This window comes from Neopsephotus bourkii, unplaced genomic scaffold (assembly GCF_033783945.1).
Source record: "Neopsephotus bourkii isolate Nb327-2 ecotype Australia unplaced genomic scaffold, CSIRO-AGI_Nbou_v1 NB_1737, whole genome shotgun sequence".
Taxonomy (NCBI): Eukaryota; Metazoa; Chordata; class Aves; order Psittaciformes; family Psittacidae; genus Neopsephotus; species Neopsephotus bourkii.
Genome location: NW_026902211.1, coordinates 129,770 through 150,314, shown reverse-complemented (window position 1 = coordinate 150,314; position 20,545 = coordinate 129,770). Strand labels below are relative to the sequence as shown.

The 20,545-nt window shown below is 57.7% G+C and overlaps 2 protein-coding genes across 3 annotated transcripts in view; one reads left to right on the top strand and one right to left on the bottom strand.

Annotated features, from left to right (window-relative positions):
* Positions 1-431: 431 nt before the first annotated feature.
* On the bottom strand, positions 432-10,267 carry LPIN3 (lipin 3). Its single transcript, XM_061376785.1, has 20 exons — positions 9,742-10,267; positions 8,610-8,810; positions 8,281-8,376; positions 7,181-7,407; positions 6,894-7,001; positions 6,093-6,213; positions 5,539-5,938; positions 4,628-4,721; positions 4,380-4,543; positions 4,210-4,303; positions 3,931-4,000; positions 3,599-3,691; positions 3,128-3,189; positions 2,735-2,861; positions 2,349-2,497; positions 2,101-2,187; positions 1,480-1,632; positions 1,127-1,238; positions 931-1,034; positions 432-807 (listed from the first exon to the last, which is right to left on the bottom strand). The coding sequence occupies exons 2-20, from the start codon at positions 8,799-8,801 to the stop codon at positions 663-665; spliced, it is 2,598 nt and encodes an 865-aa protein (XP_061232769.1). The 5' UTR covers positions 8,802-8,810; positions 9,742-10,267; the 3' UTR covers positions 432-662.
* Positions 10,268-14,364: 4,097 nt separating this feature from the next.
* The window catches only part of ZHX3 (zinc fingers and homeoboxes 3), a 43,261-nt gene continuing 37,080 nt past the window's right edge, over positions 14,365-20,545 (top strand). For both annotated transcript variants that reach the window (XM_061376799.1, XM_061376793.1), the window contains exon 1: positions 14,365-14,448. The gene's annotated coding sequence lies outside the window, so the exon portion shown is untranslated. The remainder of the gene's footprint in view (positions 14,449-20,545) is intronic.

Genomic DNA, 20,545 nt, shown 5'->3' with positions numbered 1-20,545 from the left:
AGGCTTTGCTTCCTGTATGAAATCAGGTCTGTGCCAGTACCTGAAGGCAGAAGAAAGAAGGAAAAGAAAGAAAGAAAAGGCCTTTTCTAGCGCCCTGCTCCACAGGTCCTGCCCTCATCTCCACCAGGATGATGCTCCTGGCAGGGCACCTGGCACAAACTCAGCCGCAGCTGTAGAAGATCATGGAGCCTGCCTCTCATTTCCATGCACAGGGCTGTAGCACACAAGAGGCAGCATAGGGTAACTGCTGTTACTGAAGAACACCCAAACAGCTTCCAGCCACCTTAACAAGCTGTTAAGCCACAAGACAGCTTCACTCCACCAGCATCCAATCTGCAGGTAGCTGGATTGGTGGGAACACTGGTCATACTGGAGATAGCAATAGTTATGCTCATCAGTAAGACAGTGAGTGACCCATCACCACTTTTAAAGGTGTTGAGAACATTAGTCAGGGACCCAGCTTACAGGAGTTTCATTTCAGTTAAATGCAGGTTGTGTAGAGTCAGAGCTCTCTGGGCCCCTACTCAGTGTTTCTAGTGCAGAACATGACCCCTGTGAGAAGTGCAAAGTGCAAGCTGAGAGGAGCAGAGGTATCTGGAGCATCCCATCCTGGCAGAGGATGCATAGAAGAGCCCTGGGTCAGCTCTCCACAGGTGACGAGATCAAGAGAAGGCATCCAAGTCAACAGCAGGCAGTGGGGGTCTCCAGTAGGCAAAGTGGCTGTACTCTGGGCACACCAGAGCCATGCTCCCGCTCTGGCCCACAGGAGGGAAGATGAGCTCCACCAGCTCTGACAGCCGCTCGTACCTATGGGGGCAAGAGAGAAGTTGCATTGAGGTCACTGGGGCTTTGTTTTCTACCCCGGGAGATGCTCCTGGGGGTTAAAGGCAGGTTAACCCAAAGATGCCAAGGACCAGGCCCATTGCTTACGTTGACTTGTGGCTCTTCGTGAGCTCCTGGATCAGCTCTCCCTTGGGGTTGACTGTGAATATGCGGCTCTCCGGCAGGCCAACCTGCTTGTAAGCACAGACATCCTGCCCAAGGCAGGCCAGCGGGGCATGAGAGCTGCAGGAAGGCACCACTGCCCCAGCCCGAGCCCTCCCTTCTCCCCACGAGACCCGCTCACGTTGGCTCTGTTCCCAAAAGCCGCGTAGAAGGGCAGCTTGGTGGCAAACAGGTTCTGGATGTCCTTCAAGCAGGCAATCTTGAACACCTCCGGCTTCTTCTCAATCACCTCCCTGAAGCACAGAGCAGAGGTCAGATGGCATCAGCTGCTCAGGACTGGGGGCAGCCAGGCTGCCCGAGGCCAGAGAAGTGATGTGAAGGGCAAGAGAGGTTTTGTGCATGAGGAGCTTCCCAGGCAGCTCCAGGGAGGGCAGAAACAGTTCAAGGCTGTGACATCCCTCAGCATCAACCTGGGGTAGGGGGTGCCATCCCCAGGGACACGGGATGCAGGGCTGGCAGGAGAGGATGTGGTACCTGTGGAAGGCAGAGAAGAGGCTGCTGGGGGCGAGCAGGATGGGGCCCTTGGGGAGTCCACAGCCCTGCTCGTTGACCCATTTGAGGTAGCCTTTGGTGATGTGCGCCATGCCGATGGCTCGGGCTGAGCAGTACAGGAACTTGTAGCCATTCCTAGCGGGAGAACAGGGAGCCCTCGGAGCTGAGCCCTCGGGCAGGGCAGGCTCCTGCGCCTCCCAACACGAGGAGGTCGAACCTGTTCAGCCCGACCCTGCTCACCCCTTCAGCAAGCGGGCGGCTCCAGGCACAGCGGACCCAACACGGACCCGGGCTGAGCCCGCTCCCCGCCAGCCTCACGCCTCGGCCCGACGGGCTCCTGCCGACGGCGGGTCCCGACCCGCGGGCCCACAGCGCCTCCTAGCGGCCACGGCCGCGGGCACTCACGCTCGGGTGACGCCGTGCGCGGGCCCAGCTCCTGCAGCCCAGGGAAGGTGCCGGTGCCCACGGCAGGGGTGGAACTGGATGGGCTTTAAGGACCTTTCAACCCAAAGCGCTGCGGGATCCAGACCACGCCGTCTCCCACCCAGCCTCTCCTTCACCATCCTCCCGCTTCCCCCTGGCGTCACCTGATCCAGCACCTACAGGTGGATTTTATGGAAGAGCTTAGCAATCCCATGGTGAGTCCAATCCTTCCCCAGGTGCGGCAAAATGTGCCCAAGAGCATCCGACCTAGAAGGAAATGAGACCAGGTTAGGCTGATCGAAGCCAGTGGGGTACCCCTGCCCACCATGACGGATCTGAGGTCCCTCCTGGCTGCATGCACAAGCCTTGTAAGCACATGCTCCCTAACATCAGGAGCAGGGGTGTGTGGTGAGAGAAAAGCCCTTTACTTGGTGATGGTGCCGTCGATGTCAGAGATCACCACCTTGTCGTCCCAGTTCCACAGGTAGATGGTGGCCTCACAGCGACACGTGCCCTGGTACTGGGTTGTCACACTGAACGCCACCTCGTTAGGGCCATCCTGCAGATTCAGCCTTCCCTGGGGCACAGGAGGAACAGAGCAGTACATCAGCACAGCTTCATGCCAGGCCAAGGCTTGCCATGGGCCAGACTGCCACTCAGACAGACCAGAGACCTTAAAACTCTGCAGGGTACCCACCCAGGGCAAAATACATGGGTGCCCTATAAAAACATGAGTCGGGAGTAGAGAAATCCCTGTCTGAGGGTTGTCTCACCCCAGCACACACAAGCAGGGAAGGAGCAGTGAAGTACGTACGATCTGCTCAGAGGACAGCCGCAGGGATTTCTTGTAGGTTGGCAGAGATTTCTGTTCAGGAGCATCCATTGCTAATATGTCCCCAGGGCACAGGGGCTCTTCATCACAGGATGACCCCTCTTCCTGCCTATACAAAGGGAAAAGCATGGTGGCTTTACTCTGCAGACCACAGCTTTCCCTGTGAGCACCAGGAGAGACATGGAATGTACCCAGGACAACCCACCCAGGAGGTAGCCACGGAGGAGCTTGGCTGGACCAGGGTCAGTCAGAGCCCTAACAGAGCTTTCTGCCCTCACACATGCCATAGACATGGGAATATCTGGTCATTTAGGAGGAGAAGAGACCAGGAGCATGCAGAGACTCCTGAAGACAACTTGGGGCGGAGGCACTCACCTCTGCTGAGCAGAGTCAGGCTGCAGCATCCCCACATTGGCTTTCCCTGGCCTTGGCTGCTCCTGCAGGCAAAGAGTGGTGTCATGAGCACCCCTGTGCCAAGCACAGGAGCTGCCTTGCTTTACTGCAGCTTGGAGCAGCGATACCAGGGAAGAGGTGACAATGAATCCCCTTGACTGCATGAGGACACTGCTCCATGGAAGAGGAGCCACAGCCTCATGCTGTGGCTGCACAGGGAGACCAGCACACACACGTGGTGGCTGGGCTGCGGCATGAAGGGCACGTGGCACCATCACAGGGTCCATGTCACCACATTACCAGGCACTGTCCTGCTGCCCAGCCATTGACAGACCCTTCCCAAGCCACCTTGCCAACAGGTCTGGCTGCCCTGGTACCCAGCCTCAGGCCATGCCCAGGCCCCTGTTGCGTTGCTCCCCTGGACACGGGTGTCACAGCGCTGCTCAAACACACCTCCTCCGATGGGAATTCTCTCCTCCTCCAGGAGAACCACCACCTGCTGCCTTTCCTGGGCATCTTCTCCTTCACCAGCTGCTCAATGGTGCTCTGTGAACAGGGGATGAAGGTAGCCTCAGCCTAGGGAGGCTCAGCTGCCAGCAGGCTAAGACCACCCTAAAAGCCACCTTGAGGTCCCTCTGAAGAACAGACCTCAGGGTTTGCTGGGCTGGAGGAATGCTAGCTCTGCCCACAAAGCCCCACATGGGCAGCTTGGCTTCTTGCAGCCCCACTACAACAATTGAAGCCCTGCTGAAAAGCATGGCCAGTAAATGGGTTGTGCCACTGACCTCAGGAATGTTCCTCTGGAAAGCCTGCAGGGACAGGACCATGGGAGCAGCCACTGCCCAGTTGTAATACCTGTAAGGAGCAAGAGGGGTGGGAACATCACCACTCCTGGAGCAAGGGCTGTTTCCAGATCACCACCCTGCAGTGTGGCCAGAGGGTCCCTTGCCCCAGCTCCTGTGGTATGACCACTGTCTGGGATGGAGTCCCACTCCTGCTGGAGCGTTTCTGTAGGGATCGCCCTGGGTGTCGGGATGAAGCAGCAGGGAGCACAGGGCACTCACTTCTTGTTGAGCAGTATCACCAGGTTCGGGTCATCGATGAGCCCTGGGTTCTCAGCAAACTGCTGGTAGGAGACCATGTGCTCCATGAACCTCCCTGGTGGGACAGAGGCTGCGTCACGGCACTGGGGCACAGCATGGGGGCAGCAGGGTCCCCCTCTGCTCCCACCTACCGTGAGAGAGCTGCCTGCTGCCCCCCAGCCCTCCGCACAGGGACAGGGCAGCCACGGGCAGCAACTCCGGGGCTGCGGGGCTCTCAGCAGGCGCATGGGGGGGCACCTGGGCACAAAGAGCACTGCTGGGGGCTGCCACGGGCTTTGAACTGAGCTCCGGGTCACTGCAAGAGAAGGAACAGAGTGGCAGCACCAGCAATAGCTTTGGACACCCCTCCTGCAGGGGCACTGCAAGGGCCAGCCCTCACCTGGAGAAACAGCGAGCTGCCTGCTCCTCCGCCGGGCTGGAGCCGCCTGCCAGGTAAACCTCGCTGGGAGCCGCGGGGGGACTTCCGATGGCTCCTCAATGCACAGAGAGAAGGGAGAGAGCTTACCTGAAACCCCTTGCCAACCACCCATAGCATCTATCAATGAAGCTAACGGCATTCTCCCCTAGCATGTTTGTACATCATTTAAAGAGAGCATCTCGTTTCTTGTTGGAAAAGCTGCCTTAACAGCAACGAAGTACCACAGACCCCTGCACTGACATGACACCACTCGCCAAGAGGACACAAGCAACTGGCCAGACTCCTGCCTGTGTTTTGCTATGACAACAGGGAGGTGCTGTTTGAAGTTAGCACCATGCAAGATAACACTTTGTGATCTCCTTTGTCCAGTGAGGAATCCCAAGTGTCTCTTCTTCAGGGAGACAATTTCATTCTCAAACTCTGCTGTCTGGAAGAGTGAGGTTGGTTAGAACAGGAAACAAGGATAAAATACTTAAATACACCGTCAAGGGAATCATCCTTTGCTCTGTGTGATTTTCCACCTGGCTTGGTAGGCTTAGGATGAAGACACAAGCCAAGCCAGGTGCTGCCAAGTTAAAGTATGGTCTACACTGCTGAGAAATCTTCCAAACATGCAAAAAGCAGAGGAATCCAAGCATGGGCCTCAGGAAACACAAGGCAAGAAACCTTCCTGGGGACCCACTGAAAGGAGGTGACCTGAGGAATGTCTCTTCAAATGAAGGAGCTGGCAGCAAGGGAGAGGGCAAAGCACACACAGCACACCTCGAGTGCCCAGTGCTGGGGAAGTTACGCTGAGTGAAGCACCCGGCCCTCCATGCAGGTCAGGTACACAGCAGGCTCCCAGCAGCACCAGTCACCCCCTCACCACCCACCTTGTCTCCTCTGGCTTCCCAGATGGGGCTCAGGGCCCTCCAAGTTCACCTGCCCCAGAGCAGCATCTGGCTGGACCCCAGGTACCATGCTCCTGCCTCCCGCCTGTGGGGGCAAGGGGGTGTCCAACAAGGTCTCTGCCCTCACAGCCCTGGGGATGTCCTGCAGCCTGGGGAAGCCCTTCCCATCCCGGGGTGCAGGTGCTGGCTCCGTAACAGACACAGCAGCAGAACAGGGTATGGCCTGAGGTCCTGCTGGGCACAGACCCGCTCCCAGACCTTCAGAGGTGGCAACAAGATGGGTTGCCTCGTCCCCTGGGGCCAGTGCCGCAGAGATTGTGGTTTCTGCAGTAGCAATGGTCTTGGTGCACTCGGCTGGTTCAACGCGTTCGGATTTATTCATCTAAGGAAATCAGAAGAACAGGTTTGAGGACAGGAAGTTGCTCAAAGCATCAGTCCTGCTTGGAGAACACCTCCAAGGCTGCCTGGCCACAGCCTCCTCCACTCTCTGCAGCCCTGCCACCGGCTGCTGGACAAGGGCGAGAGCAGGGACTCACCTGAGGGAGCCTTCCCCAGGTCCACTGCATGTGGGACTCAGTCCCCAGAGCAAAGCTCTCCTGGGGTCTGATCTCCAGCTCAGAATCACTTCTGGGAGAGGACGGATGGCTCAGGATGGGGCTGCAAGAGGAAAACGCAATGTGAGACCTCATCTACTCTACAGCCCCATGCTTTCACTGCAAGGACATTGAGGGCCAAGAGCCCTGTAAGGCTGCTTTCCTATAGAGTCACTTCTGCCCCCTGAGGCTGTCACTTATAAATGAGCAAGTCCTGTGGGTTGAACCCTAACGGGTTCAAACTTAAACAGGGGAGACTGAGCTGAGCTCTTAGGCAGAAGCTCTTCCCTATGAGGGTGCTGAGGTGCTGGCACAGGGTGCCCAGAGAAGCTGTGGCTGCCCCCTCCGTGGGAGTGCTCAAGGCCAGGTTGGACACAGGGGCTTGGAGCAAGTTGCTCCAGTGGAAGGGGTCCCTGCCCATGGCAGGGGCTGGAGCTGGAGGAGCTTTAATGCCCCTTCCAAAACAAACCAGTCTGTGACTCCATCAGCTGAGGCCCGAGGAAGCAGTGCTATGCCACCAACGGTCCAGAAGCAGCTCAGCAGCAGAGTCCTGTACACACAGGCCTGCTGTGTCTGTGACCATGGCCAGAAGTGTCACTTGGGGGCTCTCAGCTTTCCTCTAGCCACACCATATGGGGTCCCCTCTCCTGCCACTCCCAAGTCCCTTTTCCATACCACCCTCCTAGCCACAAGGCATGTTCCCTGCTGTCACTAAAGCCAAGGTGACTTGGCTCTACCCATTACCTGTCCACAGAGGCCAGCTCCCCATCAGAGTAAGGGTGCATCTCCGGGGACTGCAGTGACATGGCTCCTTCTTCAGGGAGATCAGCAAAGGAGAAATACACTGAATCACTGTGAAGAGGGAAAGAAGTCCGTGATGCTGCTCACGGGCACCAGGCTCTCTCCTGGAAAGCTGGCAATCCCCAGCTTCCCCATTTCCGCTGGCTTTCTACTCCACAGGAGCCTGGGTCCAGCTTGGAAGCACTTTCCCCATGGTTCGGTTCTGCTGGGCACCAGCAAGTGATGATCACCTTGGGGCTGGCAGCTCACATGGCTCCTCCATGGCCATCCCACTTCTGGTCTCCTCGCAGCCTTCTAACAGTGAGTCTGACCCTTCCTTCCTCTTGGGCTTTCTCCTGCGTCGCTTCCTCTTGTGCAAGGTCACTTCAGTGCTGGTGTCCTCCTGCCCATGAGTATCCTCCTTCAGGCTCTGCTCCATGGGGATGGGGGACGTGCAGAGGCAGGAAGGGATGCTGCCCTGCAGCAGGGATGGGAGAGCACATCAGCACCAGCACCCTCCTTCCCAGCCTGGCAGCTCACGGCTCTTGCCTATGCAACACACTCCACCAGCACAACCAATACCATGGTTGGACTTGGTGATCTTAAAGGCCTTTTTCAACCTAGATAATCCTATGGAGCTCCCAGTTTGGGGGTGGGTTTGTGGCTAGGCCTGAAAGGAAGTGTTCTGTACATACAACTGTGAGGGGGACACAGGCATGACACCATGGGTGACACACAAAAAATGCAAGCCACAAACCGAAACCCAAACCACAAACACCTTGGGGTACCCAGCCACATGCTGAGCCATCTTTAACACGGGCAAGGAGAGGCAGGCAGGAGATGGCACCACAAGACCAGAATTGCAAACTGCAGCTGGGATTCAGCTCTAGAGCCCTCTCCCTGCTCTCAAACAAGGCCCAAGCCAGCAGCGACCACAAGTCCGCCTGGGAGGGAGCTGCCAAGAGCTCTGGAAGCCACAGCCAGTCTCATCCTGCTTCCCAGTGGAGTGGGCAGCCTGCCACAGCCTCTGGCTTCCTCCCATCCCTGTCACAAGATCCCCAAGAGGCCAAGCTCCGAGGTGTCTGCCTGGCTGGCCAGCAGCCATGCCCACTGGTGGAGGCCAGACTGGGATTCAGATACTCAGGCCCTCAGGGTGCTCCACCGTTCAGATCCACCACACTGCCTGCAGTGCCCTTTGAGTGGGGACCTGTCTGGACACACAGAGCATCAGAGGGATAATGCAGTTACCCTGGGGAAGAGGAGCAATGCAAACCTGCTCCTTCCACCTCAACCCTGCACTTCCAGGTGGTCACAGCAGGACACAGACCAGCAGCAGCTCTTCATCACCAACCTCACTCTCCTCCGACTCCTGGACAAAGAAAGCCTCTCCATTGTCACCCAGCTTCATGTGCAGGTCTACAGGCTCCCCATTGATTTCAATGTCGACCTAGCAAGGGGCAGAAGAAGCCTGTCTGTCACCCATCAGTGAGCAGGAAGGCATTTCCCAAGGGAGCAGATGGGTTGGGATTGCTGATGGGGCTGACAGCCACCCAGACTCCCCTCCAAACACTGGCAAGCCCCACTTTCAGCAGGGCTCCCATTCCCCTCAGACCCATAACCCACGGGTTATGGGAGACGCTGGCTGTGCCGAAGTCCAGTCCTGGGACAGGCATCACTCACCACCTTCTCCCTGGAGCGCAGCACGCCCAGCTTCCCGAAGCGCACGTGGAATGGGGAGCACTGGAAGGAGTTATCGGGCTGCCTCACCACCACCACGTCGATGCAGCCCGTCAGCGTGGCGGGGTTCAGCCCCCGGTACAGCTCCTTCACCGTGACAAAGACGGTCTCAGCAAGCTGCCCCACGTAGTTCATGGTTTGAGACTGCAACGAGAGACAGGGACAGACTCGGGTGGGGAAGAGGGCTCCAGCAGCTAAATGCAAGGTGAAGATGTGAGGAGAAGTCATCTCCTAGCTGCAGACACAGCCCCACCATGGGGACAGGCAAGTTTCCCTAAGGAAACTGAGGCACACACACAAAGGGCCTTGCAGAAGATCAGCCAAAGGCTGTGAGCACCAGGAAACAGGGGAGAAGCCAGAGCACAAGTTATTGCCTCCAGCTTGGAGGAGAGATGCCATTAGCTCAGCCCTTGGGATCAGCAGGACAACAGCCTTGGTGTCAGCACATCACACCAGGGGGTGGGAAGCTCTGCAGCCCACCTTGCCCCAAGGAGAGGATGAGGACACAGGACGAGCACTTCAGAATGACCATGGGTGAGCCAAAGGAAGCCTCTTGTGCCAGCAGCACAGGCAGCCAACGGCAGTGTCCTGGGGGCTCTCAGCACAGCCCCTGGTGCACACCCAGCCCAAGGGGTGGCTGGTGAGAGCTGGTTCCTTACCCAGAGGGAGGAGGACAGCCCCAGTGCAGGCACCCGGCTTCTCTGGCCCGTTTTGCACAAGCTCAGCCTCGTCCTGTTCCCAGCCATCCCTCCTGGATGTGGTCTGCGTGTCCCTGCCCCACGCGCTGGGCCCCCACCTCTCCCTGGCAGCCAGGAACAGCCCAAAGCCCAGAGGCTCCCTAGGGCAGGATGCAGGGAAGTGCGAGCCTGTTCCCGAAGCTTCAGCAGCTCTGCTGTGAGCGGGGCCACTCACCAACCTGCTGAGCCCAGCTTTCCCGGGGCAGGCAGCATTCCAGCTGCAGGGCCTGCAGCACACAGCACAGAGCTCCTCACTGCAGGGAGAGGGGAGACAGTCGGGCTGGCCCCAGTGCTCCCAGGGCAGCGCTGGTGGGCTCCCAACTGGGATTGACGCAGACCTGGAAAGTGCATAGGGAGCATCCTGGGCAGATAAAGCCACAGCCTGTGGTGTTTGGGTGTGGGCTTGGGAAGAGCCCTCAGGAACAGCCCTATGCTCAGCAGCACCTTCATGGTGATGTGGAGTGCCCCTCAGGAGCACACACAGCCTCATGACAGGGCTTCATCCCCTCTGCAGGGCCAGCATTCCCATAGGGACTTCATGTCCCATGGCCTCCGTGAGCAGCAGCCCCATCCCCAAACCTCTGTCTGCACACTGCTGAGCCGTGCTCAGCCCCAGAGCTCAGGGCACAGGATGGCTTTGGTACAGCTTCTGGCTTGTTGAGTTTAACTCCCTGTGGGCTTCACCCAGGACAGCTGGAGAACCAGAGAGGAGAGGCTCAGACTCCTCCCTGCAGCCCTCAGCCACACCATGGATGGAGCAGGTCCATCAGGGGCACAAAGAGCAAGTTACACTCTGAAAGGACATCGATAGGTGAACAGGGTAGGAGAAAAGGTTTTGGGGTCACCCCCAGGACACCAACCCACGTTCAAATAAACGCTGCAGAGGAACGGGGCATCCCCACCCTCAACCCCCGGATGATCGCAGCCCTTCACCACGCTGCTCTCACAGGGGGCAAAGGGGGAAAACCTGCCCTGTGCAGGCAACAGAGTTCCCATCCAATGCGGCTAACCCCCCTCCCAGAACAAGGCAGGTACTATCCCCGTCACCAGCGGGCCGGGCCCCCCTGCAGCAGCGCACCCTTCCCTGTGCTTCCAACTGACCGGGGCCTTCCCGATACCTGCCCGGCTCCTGACCCTCAGCATCCGCTCGACCACGGGCGGGCAGCGCAGGGCCGCGGGGCTGCTCCCTGCCGGCAGCACCCACCCCGCTCCGCTCCCCTCCTCCTCCCGTACCTCCGCTTCATTCCTCTCACCTGAGCCAGGGGCGGGCTCCCAAGGCACGGAGCGCGGCCCTGCCTCCCGCGGGGCGGACCCGGGCAGCAGCCGGGCTCGCTCCGGGCAGCGCTTACGCCCCGTTCCCCGCTCGTTTGCTCCTGCGGAGCCGCAGCTGCCGGCAGTGATGCAGCCCCTTCCTTCCCCCCGCCCCAGCCCAGCATCCCGCTGCCTGACCCTCCGGGCCGGAGCTCCTAAACGCAGTCCTTCCCTCTTCCAGGCCAGATCTCCCAGAGCTTAACTCCTCAGGGCAGAAACTGCACAAAGCACGGGCTCTTGGGACTGAGCCCTCTGGAAAAGGTGCTGGAACAGGCTGGGCACACGGCTCTGGGAAAGCTCTGCCCTCGCAGGGAAGAAGAGCTCATCTCAACCTCCCCTCTGACAGGTTAAAGCCATTCCCCCTTGCCCTGTCCCTACAGGCCCTTAGTCCAAAGCCCCTCTCCCTCAGGTGTATAGGGATTGCTATCGTGTCATATGGACTAGGACCATGAAGGGTGGGTAGGGTGGTAGTTGCTGTGTTGCTCACTTAATTAGCCCTTGATGTAAGATTGGGTGCACCTTGGCCAGGTTCAGTCAGGGAGGAACATGAAGGGTGCTGCTAGGGAGGAAAGAAGCTGCACCAAGGTTCTGGAGGCTCTAATTTTAGCTGCCACTCAATAACTGCAGCGTTTAGGAGTGTGAATGTGGGTGAGTTTATGTCACTGCACAGCCTGAGACTGGGAGCACACCCGGGCTCTGGGACCTCTCACACCAGCCAGCCCCTGCCCTGGGCAAGCTGTGGAAGGCAGCCCCAGCTGGGACACAGGGAATGGCCCTGCCCTCCTGCAGAACCCCCCACCCACAACGGCTGCTGTGCCACAGGGAGCCGGCTCTACCCTCTGCACCCACCCTGGGGCTCACAGACCTGCCCCCCCACCCCCACCCCCCAGAGTGCTGCCATATCCCAGCATCGAGCCCTCCCTGTCCCACAGTGCCCCAGGATGTCCTGCACCCAGCAGCCCCATGTCACCTCCCCACCTCCATCGTTGTGATTCCTGCCTTTTGGGGTGGGTTCTTTTGTCCCTTCCACCCCTCCAGCCTTAGGAAAGCTTTGGGACACAAAGCAGCAGACAGCTTCACTTTAGAGGCACCACAAAAGCAAAGCCCAGCAGGGAAGTCTTTAACAAGACATAAAGGGAGGGAGTGGGTGGCCAAGCCCCAGGGACTCCCCTGCTCTGCATTATCTCCAGTGGGATGAGAAGAGAAAGCAGGAGCTGAAAGAAAGGCAAAACAAAGCAGAGGCTTCAAGTGAAGCTCTGCAGACCTCAGTGGGCCTGACAGCACTGGGGCAGCGATGCAGGGACAGCTGGGGCTCCGGTGAGAAACTGAAGCAGGAAGGGGGGGGGGGGGGGTGTTTGTGCCCCCCCCAACAGTGCATTGGCTCCCCCTGGGATGTGGCTGGTGTGGGCTCTGCTGTGAAGGGGTTTTGGAGTGCTCCTAGCTGCTGGTCTGCAGGAGAGCTGGTGGTGCTTCAGGAAGGAAGGGTCTTCTGCTGGTGTGGGCATGGGGCTCTTCCACCCATCCCTCATGGAGCTGACGCTGCTCTAGGACAGCAGGGAAGTGCCAGAGCCAGAGGGTGGCTGCTTGGAACCGCTTTATCCCCTGAGGAGAAGGGTCCAAGCCATGCAGGAGGCTCACAGCTGATGGCTTGATGGCAGAAACACCAGAGCTCATCCCCAGGCAAGCCCCATTACCTCCCTGTGCCTCCCTGCCCTCAGCTGTGCCCTATGGCTGAGGTTGGTGGCAGTGGCAGGGATGGAGATCCCCCTGTGCCCGTACAGCACCAAGCATGGCTGGGACATGAGGTCCAGGCCCTTGGGGACTTCCCAAAGGCTGTGACAAGGCAGCTAAGGCAGGCACCCTGCTCCCAGCAGCTTCTAGGGCTCTGCCCTCAGTGGAGCTGGGTGGGAAGCAGCTCCTGTGGGTGGTCAGGCATGGCCATGGTCCCCGAGGAGCACGGGCTGGCACCAGCGCTGCAGCCTGGAGCCGACCACCTCCGGATGTGCCACCTCAGATCTGTCCTTTGCTCCGTGATGCCCCTGGAGCGGGTCTCCCCCAGGGCGCTGGTTTGCATCCTCCAGACCCCAGGGCGCTGGTTTGCATCCTGCAGACCCTAGGGCTGGGACACAGTGAACCCAAAGGTACAATTCCCAGCCAGCATCCCTCCACCCTGACCCTCCAGGGAACCCCGGCCACAGGCTGGGATGTGAAAGGGCTTTTCTGTTACCACAGCCCCTTCTCCCAGCAGAGAGAAACTCCTGCAGGAGCTGGCAAGGCAGCGGCTGCCATCTCCTTTGCTGGACCAACACAGAGCTCCAGAGGCTTGTGAAAGGGGCAATTCAGCAAAACAGGAGAGGCAGAACCACGGAGCCAGCACAGCTGGATGGGGTGAAATTCCCACCCTGTGAAAGCCATGGGGAGCAAGGCTCAAGTGTCCTGCTCCCTCGGGAATGGGGCAATTCCTGCAGGTCCAGATGCTCTGACTGGAGCCAGGAATACAACAGGAACAGTGGTGTTGGTTGTTTTCCTTTCCTATCCCCAGACAGGTCAGGTCAGACCTGGCATGTCCTGGAGTGGATGGGAAAGCCATTTGCCTGGAGAGGAGGAAATGCCACCCTCATTCACCCATCACTAGCACCAAAATCACCCAACTACAGCCACAGGTTGCAAACCATTTGTCCTGGCTCACAGACACGCTCTGCTGATCTGGATCCCCGTTTCTGACCCATTATAAGTCCACATTCCCTCTGTGAACACCACTTGCTTTAAAAGAAAACCTGCAATTCCCAGAGCTAGCAACAAGATCCAGCCATGCTCCAAAGCCGGGGGAGCCAACAGGCCTGAGCACTGAGGCTGATGGAAAATGGAGTCTCTGAACTCAGGGTGCTCTGAGGACCTTCAGCCTCTTTGTCCCTGCTGCTGCTGATCCAGGTGGGACCGTGCTGCAAAGCCAATGGCTTCAGATGAGCGACATCGTATTTACAGTGACGTAAAAGCCTGACCATTAGCTCTGGATGCAGGGAAAACGGGATGACGTGCAGACAGGCAGCTGGAAAATCTTTCATCTCCCGTCCAAAGCTGGTGTCTCATTTCAAGACAAACGATGCTGCCAAGCCACGTTTCATTTAAAAAATACTGGTCTCTGCTTGATCCCTGACCTGCTACAGCATGGAATGGGTTGTGTTGGGAGGGACCTTAAAGCTCATCCAGTTCCAACCCCTGCCACGGGCAGGGACCGCTTCCACTGGAGCAGCTTGCTCCAAGCCCCTGTGTCCAACCCGGCCTTGAGCACTGCCAGGGATGGGGCAGCCACAGCTCCTCCGGGCACCCTGTGCACGGTTTCCCCACCCGCACTGTACCCCACCTCCTCCTCGCGTCCCTCTCGGGGCTCCTGAGGACCCGGCAGCCCCCGCGCTCCACGGGCCCGCCCGCCCGAGCACCTCCCTCCCCGTGCTGGGAGCGCGCTCTCGCCACCCGCGCTCCCGGTGCGCGCGCCCCCCCCCGCCCCGGCTGACTGGCGCGCAGGCGCGAGGACCGCCCCGCCCCGGTGGGGTGACGTCAGGCCCCGCCTTTCCCCGCCCGGCGATGGGTCCCGGCTGATGCCGGTGTGTGTCGCGCCCGCCCGCCCCCCTCCCGATGCCTGTGCTCGGCAGCGCCGCCCGCCCCGCCCGCCCCGCGCTCGCCGCCGGGGCCGGGGCCTCCGCCGCACCGAGCCAGCCGGGGACCTGTCGCGGGTGAGTGCCCCGAGCCGAGCCGCCGCGATCCCTATCCCGCGGGACCTGCCCCGGCACCGCGGACCCGGGAGGGTGCGAGGCGATCCCGCACCCCCAGCGCCGGGCGCCCGCAGGGGGTCGGGACACGCGAGTCCCCCTGCGCCGCGGCGCGATCGGGTCCGCCGCTATTCGCCAGTTTATACTGAAAGAGAATGAGCGGAGCCCGGGCGGCCCCTCCGCTGGGCGAGCTGTGCCCCAGCGCCGGCACCCGCCGGCCGCTCCCTCGGCGCCGTCTGCGCTGGGTTCTCCTTTAGTCTGGAAAGAATTCCCTTTCCCAGCCCTGCGTGCTGCGGGGACCCGGCTCGGTGGCGGACGGGGTGGTCACGGGTGCGGGTTTGTGGGTGCTGCTGCCGGGTTTAACGCGCCCGGCCTCAGGACGCACCGGGACGGGCGCAGGCGGCATCGTCCCCTTGGCTCACCCGGCGGCGGAGCGGCGCTGCTGCCAAGTGCCGCGGCCGGGGCTGCCGAGGGGACGGGGGTCAGAGCTGGCGCTCGACGCCAGATCCGGGAAGGAGCCCGGGATCGCTCTGCCCCGGCTTCCCTCCGGTGCCCCCCTGGCCGGGGCCGCTGGTTTCATCTCGCACCTCTCTGCCCTGGTGAAGTCCTGCCCGGGCCGTGCCAGCCGCTGCGGTAGCAGCCGGGCCTGTGCCGGGCACCGGGGAGCCGGGACCTGCCGGTAACAGGGACGTGGGTCCGGTGCGGGGAGTGGGGACACGCCTGGGGCACAGCCTGGGTTAGACGGGCAGCGGCTCTGAGGAGGGGGGACTTCAGCTCATGGCCAAGGCTCTGAACTCCATCCCCTCGTTCGGGACGTGCTTCGTCTGTGTTCTCAAAACTGGAGCCGTGAGGTTTACCCAAGAGACCTCTTCCATTCTGGTTACAAGATGGGAAACTTCTGTGGGAGAAGCAGGTGATGGGTGATGTGGATGATGGGGCTCCTTGTGTACCTGGAACAAACCCGCACACAAGCCCTTCCTGAGCTGTGTTCCCATTCCTGTTCCCTGAGGAGCAGCTCTGCCCAGCCGCTGTTAGCTTTCCTTTCTCCTGGCATGGGAAGATGGCTCTGGCCTGCACTGAGGTTCTCACTGCGCTTCTCCCTGGGCACCATCCAGCTGCAGACCCCAACCCAGAGTCACAGAGTCCTGAGGAACGATCCTCTGCAGATAGGGAGCCAGAAGTCTACTGCGTTGTGTGGAGCAGCTTATTCTAAACTAATCTCTCTTTAAAAGATGAATAGAAAAAAAAAACCTAACCCAGAAGACGAGAAGCATTTTATTTGCTGGAGAAGAAAACAGCAATTTAATGATCACTTCTATTAACTAGGCTGGGGCCGTGACCTTGATGTGTTTTACAGCTCGGGTCATGTAACTGTGAAGAGGGAGCAGACTGTTCCAGTCTGTTCATTGTTTCCTCTTGCCTAATCCCAGTAACTCACAGCACAGGGATGCCCACACAGTTCTGGAGTCCTGACCCACCTTTGGGGGTGGGAAGGAGGAGGCTGTTGGTTGTGTTTTGCTTCAGACGCACCCGAATCTGTAGCTTGTGTTAATTGTGTTGTAGCTGGGTTGGGGCATGGCACTGGGCTCTGAGGGGGCTCAGCCCCCACAGTTACTGCTATGGTGAGAAAGTCATAGTAGGTGTGTTTGAGGCCCCAGAGCACATCTCCATCAATAAAACCCCCATAGGGGCTGCTGGCTTTCACTGGGGACATTCAGGGGTGGATGTGGCAGCCTGGAGTAGGGAAGCCTGGAGAAGGTAAGCCAGGTGGGAATTGCTGTCCAAGTAGTCCGTGGGGAGAGATTTAAATGGGAGCATGGTTCTTGTTCTCCTGTGTGTCCCCAGGAAGGTTTTCCTTCTATTTACACCTCCTCTTCCCCCCTTCCAAAACTGTGGTGCCCTTGTGTATGCAACTTTACCATCCCCCTTGGTTACTATGGTGTTACTGTGTAAAAACAGCTTGTCTCGTAGCTCCTGGAATCATCCACAATTTGGGATTATGATCCAACCCGGGATGTGGGTCTGTGTCTACCCCTTGTCAAGCCTTTCCCTGTTTGTGTGGTGGGATGGATATGGAGGCAGCATCATTGGCAGGGCACAGCCCTGGCTCGCTCCCATGGGAGCCTTCTCTGGGATACCAGGCGCTAGGAGCTGCTGCTCCATGTGAGGCCATTGTATCCATGTGTCACTTGCTAGTTCCAGACATGAGGCAGTGTCTTGAGCAGGGATGAACCCTGCAGGAGATTCATCCCATGCAGAGGCCCTTGGTTTGCTCATGGTTCATGTACGTTACTGCCACCCTGGTTCCTGTAGGGAGCTGGTATGGCCCGAAATGGGGGGATTGGCTTGGGAGAGCAGGAGCCCAGAGCCGAGTCCAGATTCCCCCACCCTGCTCATCCATCCGGAGCGTGATTTGCCCCATGCAGACTCTCAGGCACTCTGAGGTGCCTCTCTCTTTGCATTAACTAAACAGGAGCCCAGGATGATGATGTTTGCCACTTGGGCACGTGTTCCCAGTAGCATAAGTGTAGACCTGCCATGGAGGCTAATTTGAAGAAGATCCTGCTTGATGGTGTTTGTGCTGAAGGCCTGCAGCATCTCTCTCTCTTGCTGCTGTGATGGCTTTTCTGCTTTGTTGAGTAGAAGAGGGGTGATGGTTCCAATTAAAAAGCGAACAAAAAAGAGTCTTGTACTTCCCCCCTTCTTTGTTTGTTTGTTTGTTTCCTCTTTTTTTCCTGACAAATGTGCTAACTAACAGTGTTTGAAATGGGAAAGGAGCGAGTTTGCATGAAAGGCAGTGGCTGGAGGAGCCGTGGTGGGCTGCAGTTGGGGCTGGAGGAGGTGTTGATGACACATGGGACAGGAATAGGGCAGGAGAGGCTGGGTTGTCCCCAGGCCATGGCTCACCTCCGTGTGCAGGATGTTCTCAGGCCTTCAGAGACTTGGTGGTTTCTCCTTCCCTTTCCTGAGGGGCACTGTGCGAGGATGCCCTCTCCTTTTCCTACACGCACATTTAACAGGTCCCTGCTTAGCTGTGTGCTCTCCACTCCTTATTCCTGTTGTTTCCTTTTTAGTTTTATATTGGAGCAGAAGCCTTCTAAACTGGGCATCCAGTTGCAGTGATGGCTTTCATAATGTTCCTCCTACTGAAGGCGAGCCTGCTCTCCCTGCTCCAGCCAGTCCCCACCATATGTTTTAGCACTTGCTTGGGGAAAATAAACCCAAATCAAATACATGGTGTTAAGGTTGCAAAAGTTTCCATTCTCGCTCCACCCAAGCGCTCCTGCCCAGTAATGCTCAGCCAATCCAGTCTGGGTGATGGGACTCCCCTGCTCGCTGCTCAGGGCAAGGGGAAGAGCTCTGGGGGTTTTTAGCTTTCAATAGAGATGCTTGAGAGGGCCATGCCAGCAGCAGGGTGGGGAATGAGCTCTGGCATTTGGCTGGCAGAGCATCCTTGCTGAAGAGCTGGGTGGGACAGGTTTGAACAGCAAGCAAGAGGCAGATGAATCAGCTGAAAGGGGCTTCCACCAAGGCAAGGGGCTCTCTGCTCTCTGTGTCGGTCCCTTTAACTCTTCCTCTTCTGAACAGGTCTCTTGATGGTGGTTTGGGGCTGACTTCTTGTGTCCCAGAGGTATAAAGGGGATGGGTTTGTTCCATGAGAAGGGAGCTGGCTGCTCCTGGAGCCCTGCTTGGCGCAGGATGCTTGCGCATGCTGTGCTCCTGCTTTGATAAATAAAGAGGGTTTTGTGGAACTTAGAGCAACTTCTCCTTTGGAAACAGGTCAGGCAAATATTTATTCCGCTAAGGTGTCAGGCCAATATTGCACAAATCCTTGAGCGGGTTGTCATTTCTTTTTTCCCTCCTTTGTTTCGTTTTAAGCATATTTGTACGTTTGTCCTCAAAGGGGGATTGGAACTTCTTGTCTGCTCTTAAAATGGTAAAAATCAAGAGTTTCATTTAAGGGGTCCAAAATTAGACTCGAGGGCTTGGATCCTTGAACCTGAGACTCTTCATCTCCAGATCTCCTCTGTGTAGGAGTAGCAAGGGGTGTAGCTGCAGCACATTGGGGTACTGGAATGTACTTTGTGTAAGAGGATGTTCGAAATGAAGTTGTCTTTCATGCTTAGTGATGTGTAGCATGTTTAATGAACCAGGGTCTTGGGCTTCTGCATTAAGGATCCAACCACATGGCTGGTCCCTCGTGCTTGTGCTCAGGGAAGGCTTCAAAGGCTGGAGACATTTTGATGGCTCCAGGTCCTGCCTTGGGGCACCAGCGGCACAAGGACCATTTCATCTTCCTGTGTTAGTGGGTTTTCTCTTGCAGCCTGTGTTGTGCCTTTTGGCTCTGGTTCAGAAGATCCTCTTCTGAAATGTATCCCGCTTGCTCTTTCTTTGCTGGGAATCATTTCTATGTCAGAAGAGATTTAAGACAAGTGTCTCTGTTTTATAGAGGCAGAGCTCATTTAACACACCAAATGTGGGCACAAACCCCATCAACGTACTAGCAGAGGGGAAGCAGGCGTGTGGTCTGGGCTCGGAGCAATCGGAGGTTGCAATGGCTCTTTAAGACCATAACCTGCCTCTTGGGCTCTGGTCCTGTGTGCACTGCGAAGTGCAGCAGATGTTTGAAAAGCAGCATGAGCTCCCTGCTCCAGTTGCTTGCATTTCCATGCTGCTTTACAGGCAGGAGGATGGAGACCGAGAGTGATGTAGCAACCACTGCAGGTTTGTGGTCCTTTGCTTTCTGCTCCATCATTGATGCTTGTCGTGGTGGTGTGCTGTCCCCCAGCGCTGACTCGCGGTGCTGAGCTCTGTTTTCCAAAATGGAGATTTGGGAATCTGGCCCTGGCCATCACGAGAGCGCTTATAAAAGCTCTAGAAATGAAGGTGCTTTGGAAGAGGTCCTTTGTGTGCTGGGGATTAATTGTGCAAAACCTGTCAACGGTCCCTGCTGTGCCCGCATGGACCTACCCTTCCCAAGCTCCATCCATGGCACTGCTTCATCAGGCATGTCCTTTAGATGGGATTTTAAATCATATTCCCTGCTCTGGAGACACCCGCCTGTTTTCTGGGTGGTTTTGGCTCTCTTTGGTGCCGCAGGACATTCCCTTTTCTTGTCACCTTCTCTGAAGGCCTCGGGGCAGCTGTGGGTGCCCAGCAGCGGGTGAGGAGCAGGACACTGGGCTGTTCAAAGGGACTTTAAAGCTTTCATGCTTCTCCTTTGATCCTCTCTGGCAGCCAGGAGAGGGTTTGGTTGGGATTTTTGTTTGTTTGCTTGGGTTTAATTGTAGTTTTCAAGGGGATGATCGGAGCTGAGCGCGTGGGGAAAAGGAGCCCTTGCATTCAGGGTAACCACAAAATAAACCATGCTGCAAGGTGAACACCGTGTCCCTTGTGTGCTCAAAGCCCTGCTCTTGGCAGTACTGGCTCATGGGCTCACGTGGGTGACATGAGGTGGTGATAAATAGTGTTTGAGTTCCATGGAGGGACCTCTCTGATGGGGACCTTCAGAAGAGGGTGTCCATGGGGAACCTGTGCTCAGCGAGTAGACCTGATAGCTGGAGAGCGCGGTCCTTGCTGGGGTGTTGTGGGCTGGTGTTGCTCTGTCCCTCTAGCTCTTACGGGGTGAGGGTGAAGCCACCCAAGTCCATCAGAGCTGCATCTGCCATCACCACCTCTGCTCCCTGCTCAGGCAAACCCCAGTTCCTGTCCCAGCATGGGTGTTCTGGCATTGCCGGAGTGCTGGGCTTGGGAATGGGGGCTTGTTTCCCACACGTGGGGAGGTTTTCCTTCTTGATTACAGATGCCAGTGAATGGAAAAGGGAGTGAGGTGGTTGGTGAGAGGCAGCGGAGGATGAGATAAACAACAGAGGTACTGCTGAACATGGATGGGTTGCACTGTCTTCCCAAAATGTCTGCTCCAGAGATGCCATCACTGCTCTGCCCATAAGCACTCGTGAATGCTTCCATATCTGTGCTGCTGGGGTCAAGTTTATCAGGTCCTTGTAGAAGTGAGACTCAGAAGAAAATGAAGCAAAAGATGTTCAATTAAAAATGTCAC

Coding starts and splice junctions, on each gene's coding strand:
- LPIN3 (XM_061376785.1), bottom strand. CDS start 8,801: ATGAACTACGTGGGGCAGCTTGCTGAGACCGTCTTTGTCACGGTGAAG. Junction 8,377..8,609: donor TGCGCTCCAGGGAGAAGGTG/GTGAGTGATGCC, acceptor GCCCCTTGCTAG/GTCGACATTGAAATCAATGG. Junction 2,188..2,348: donor ATCGACGGCACCATCACCAA/GTAAAGGGCTTT, acceptor ATTTCCTTCTAG/GTCGGATGCTCTTGGGCACA.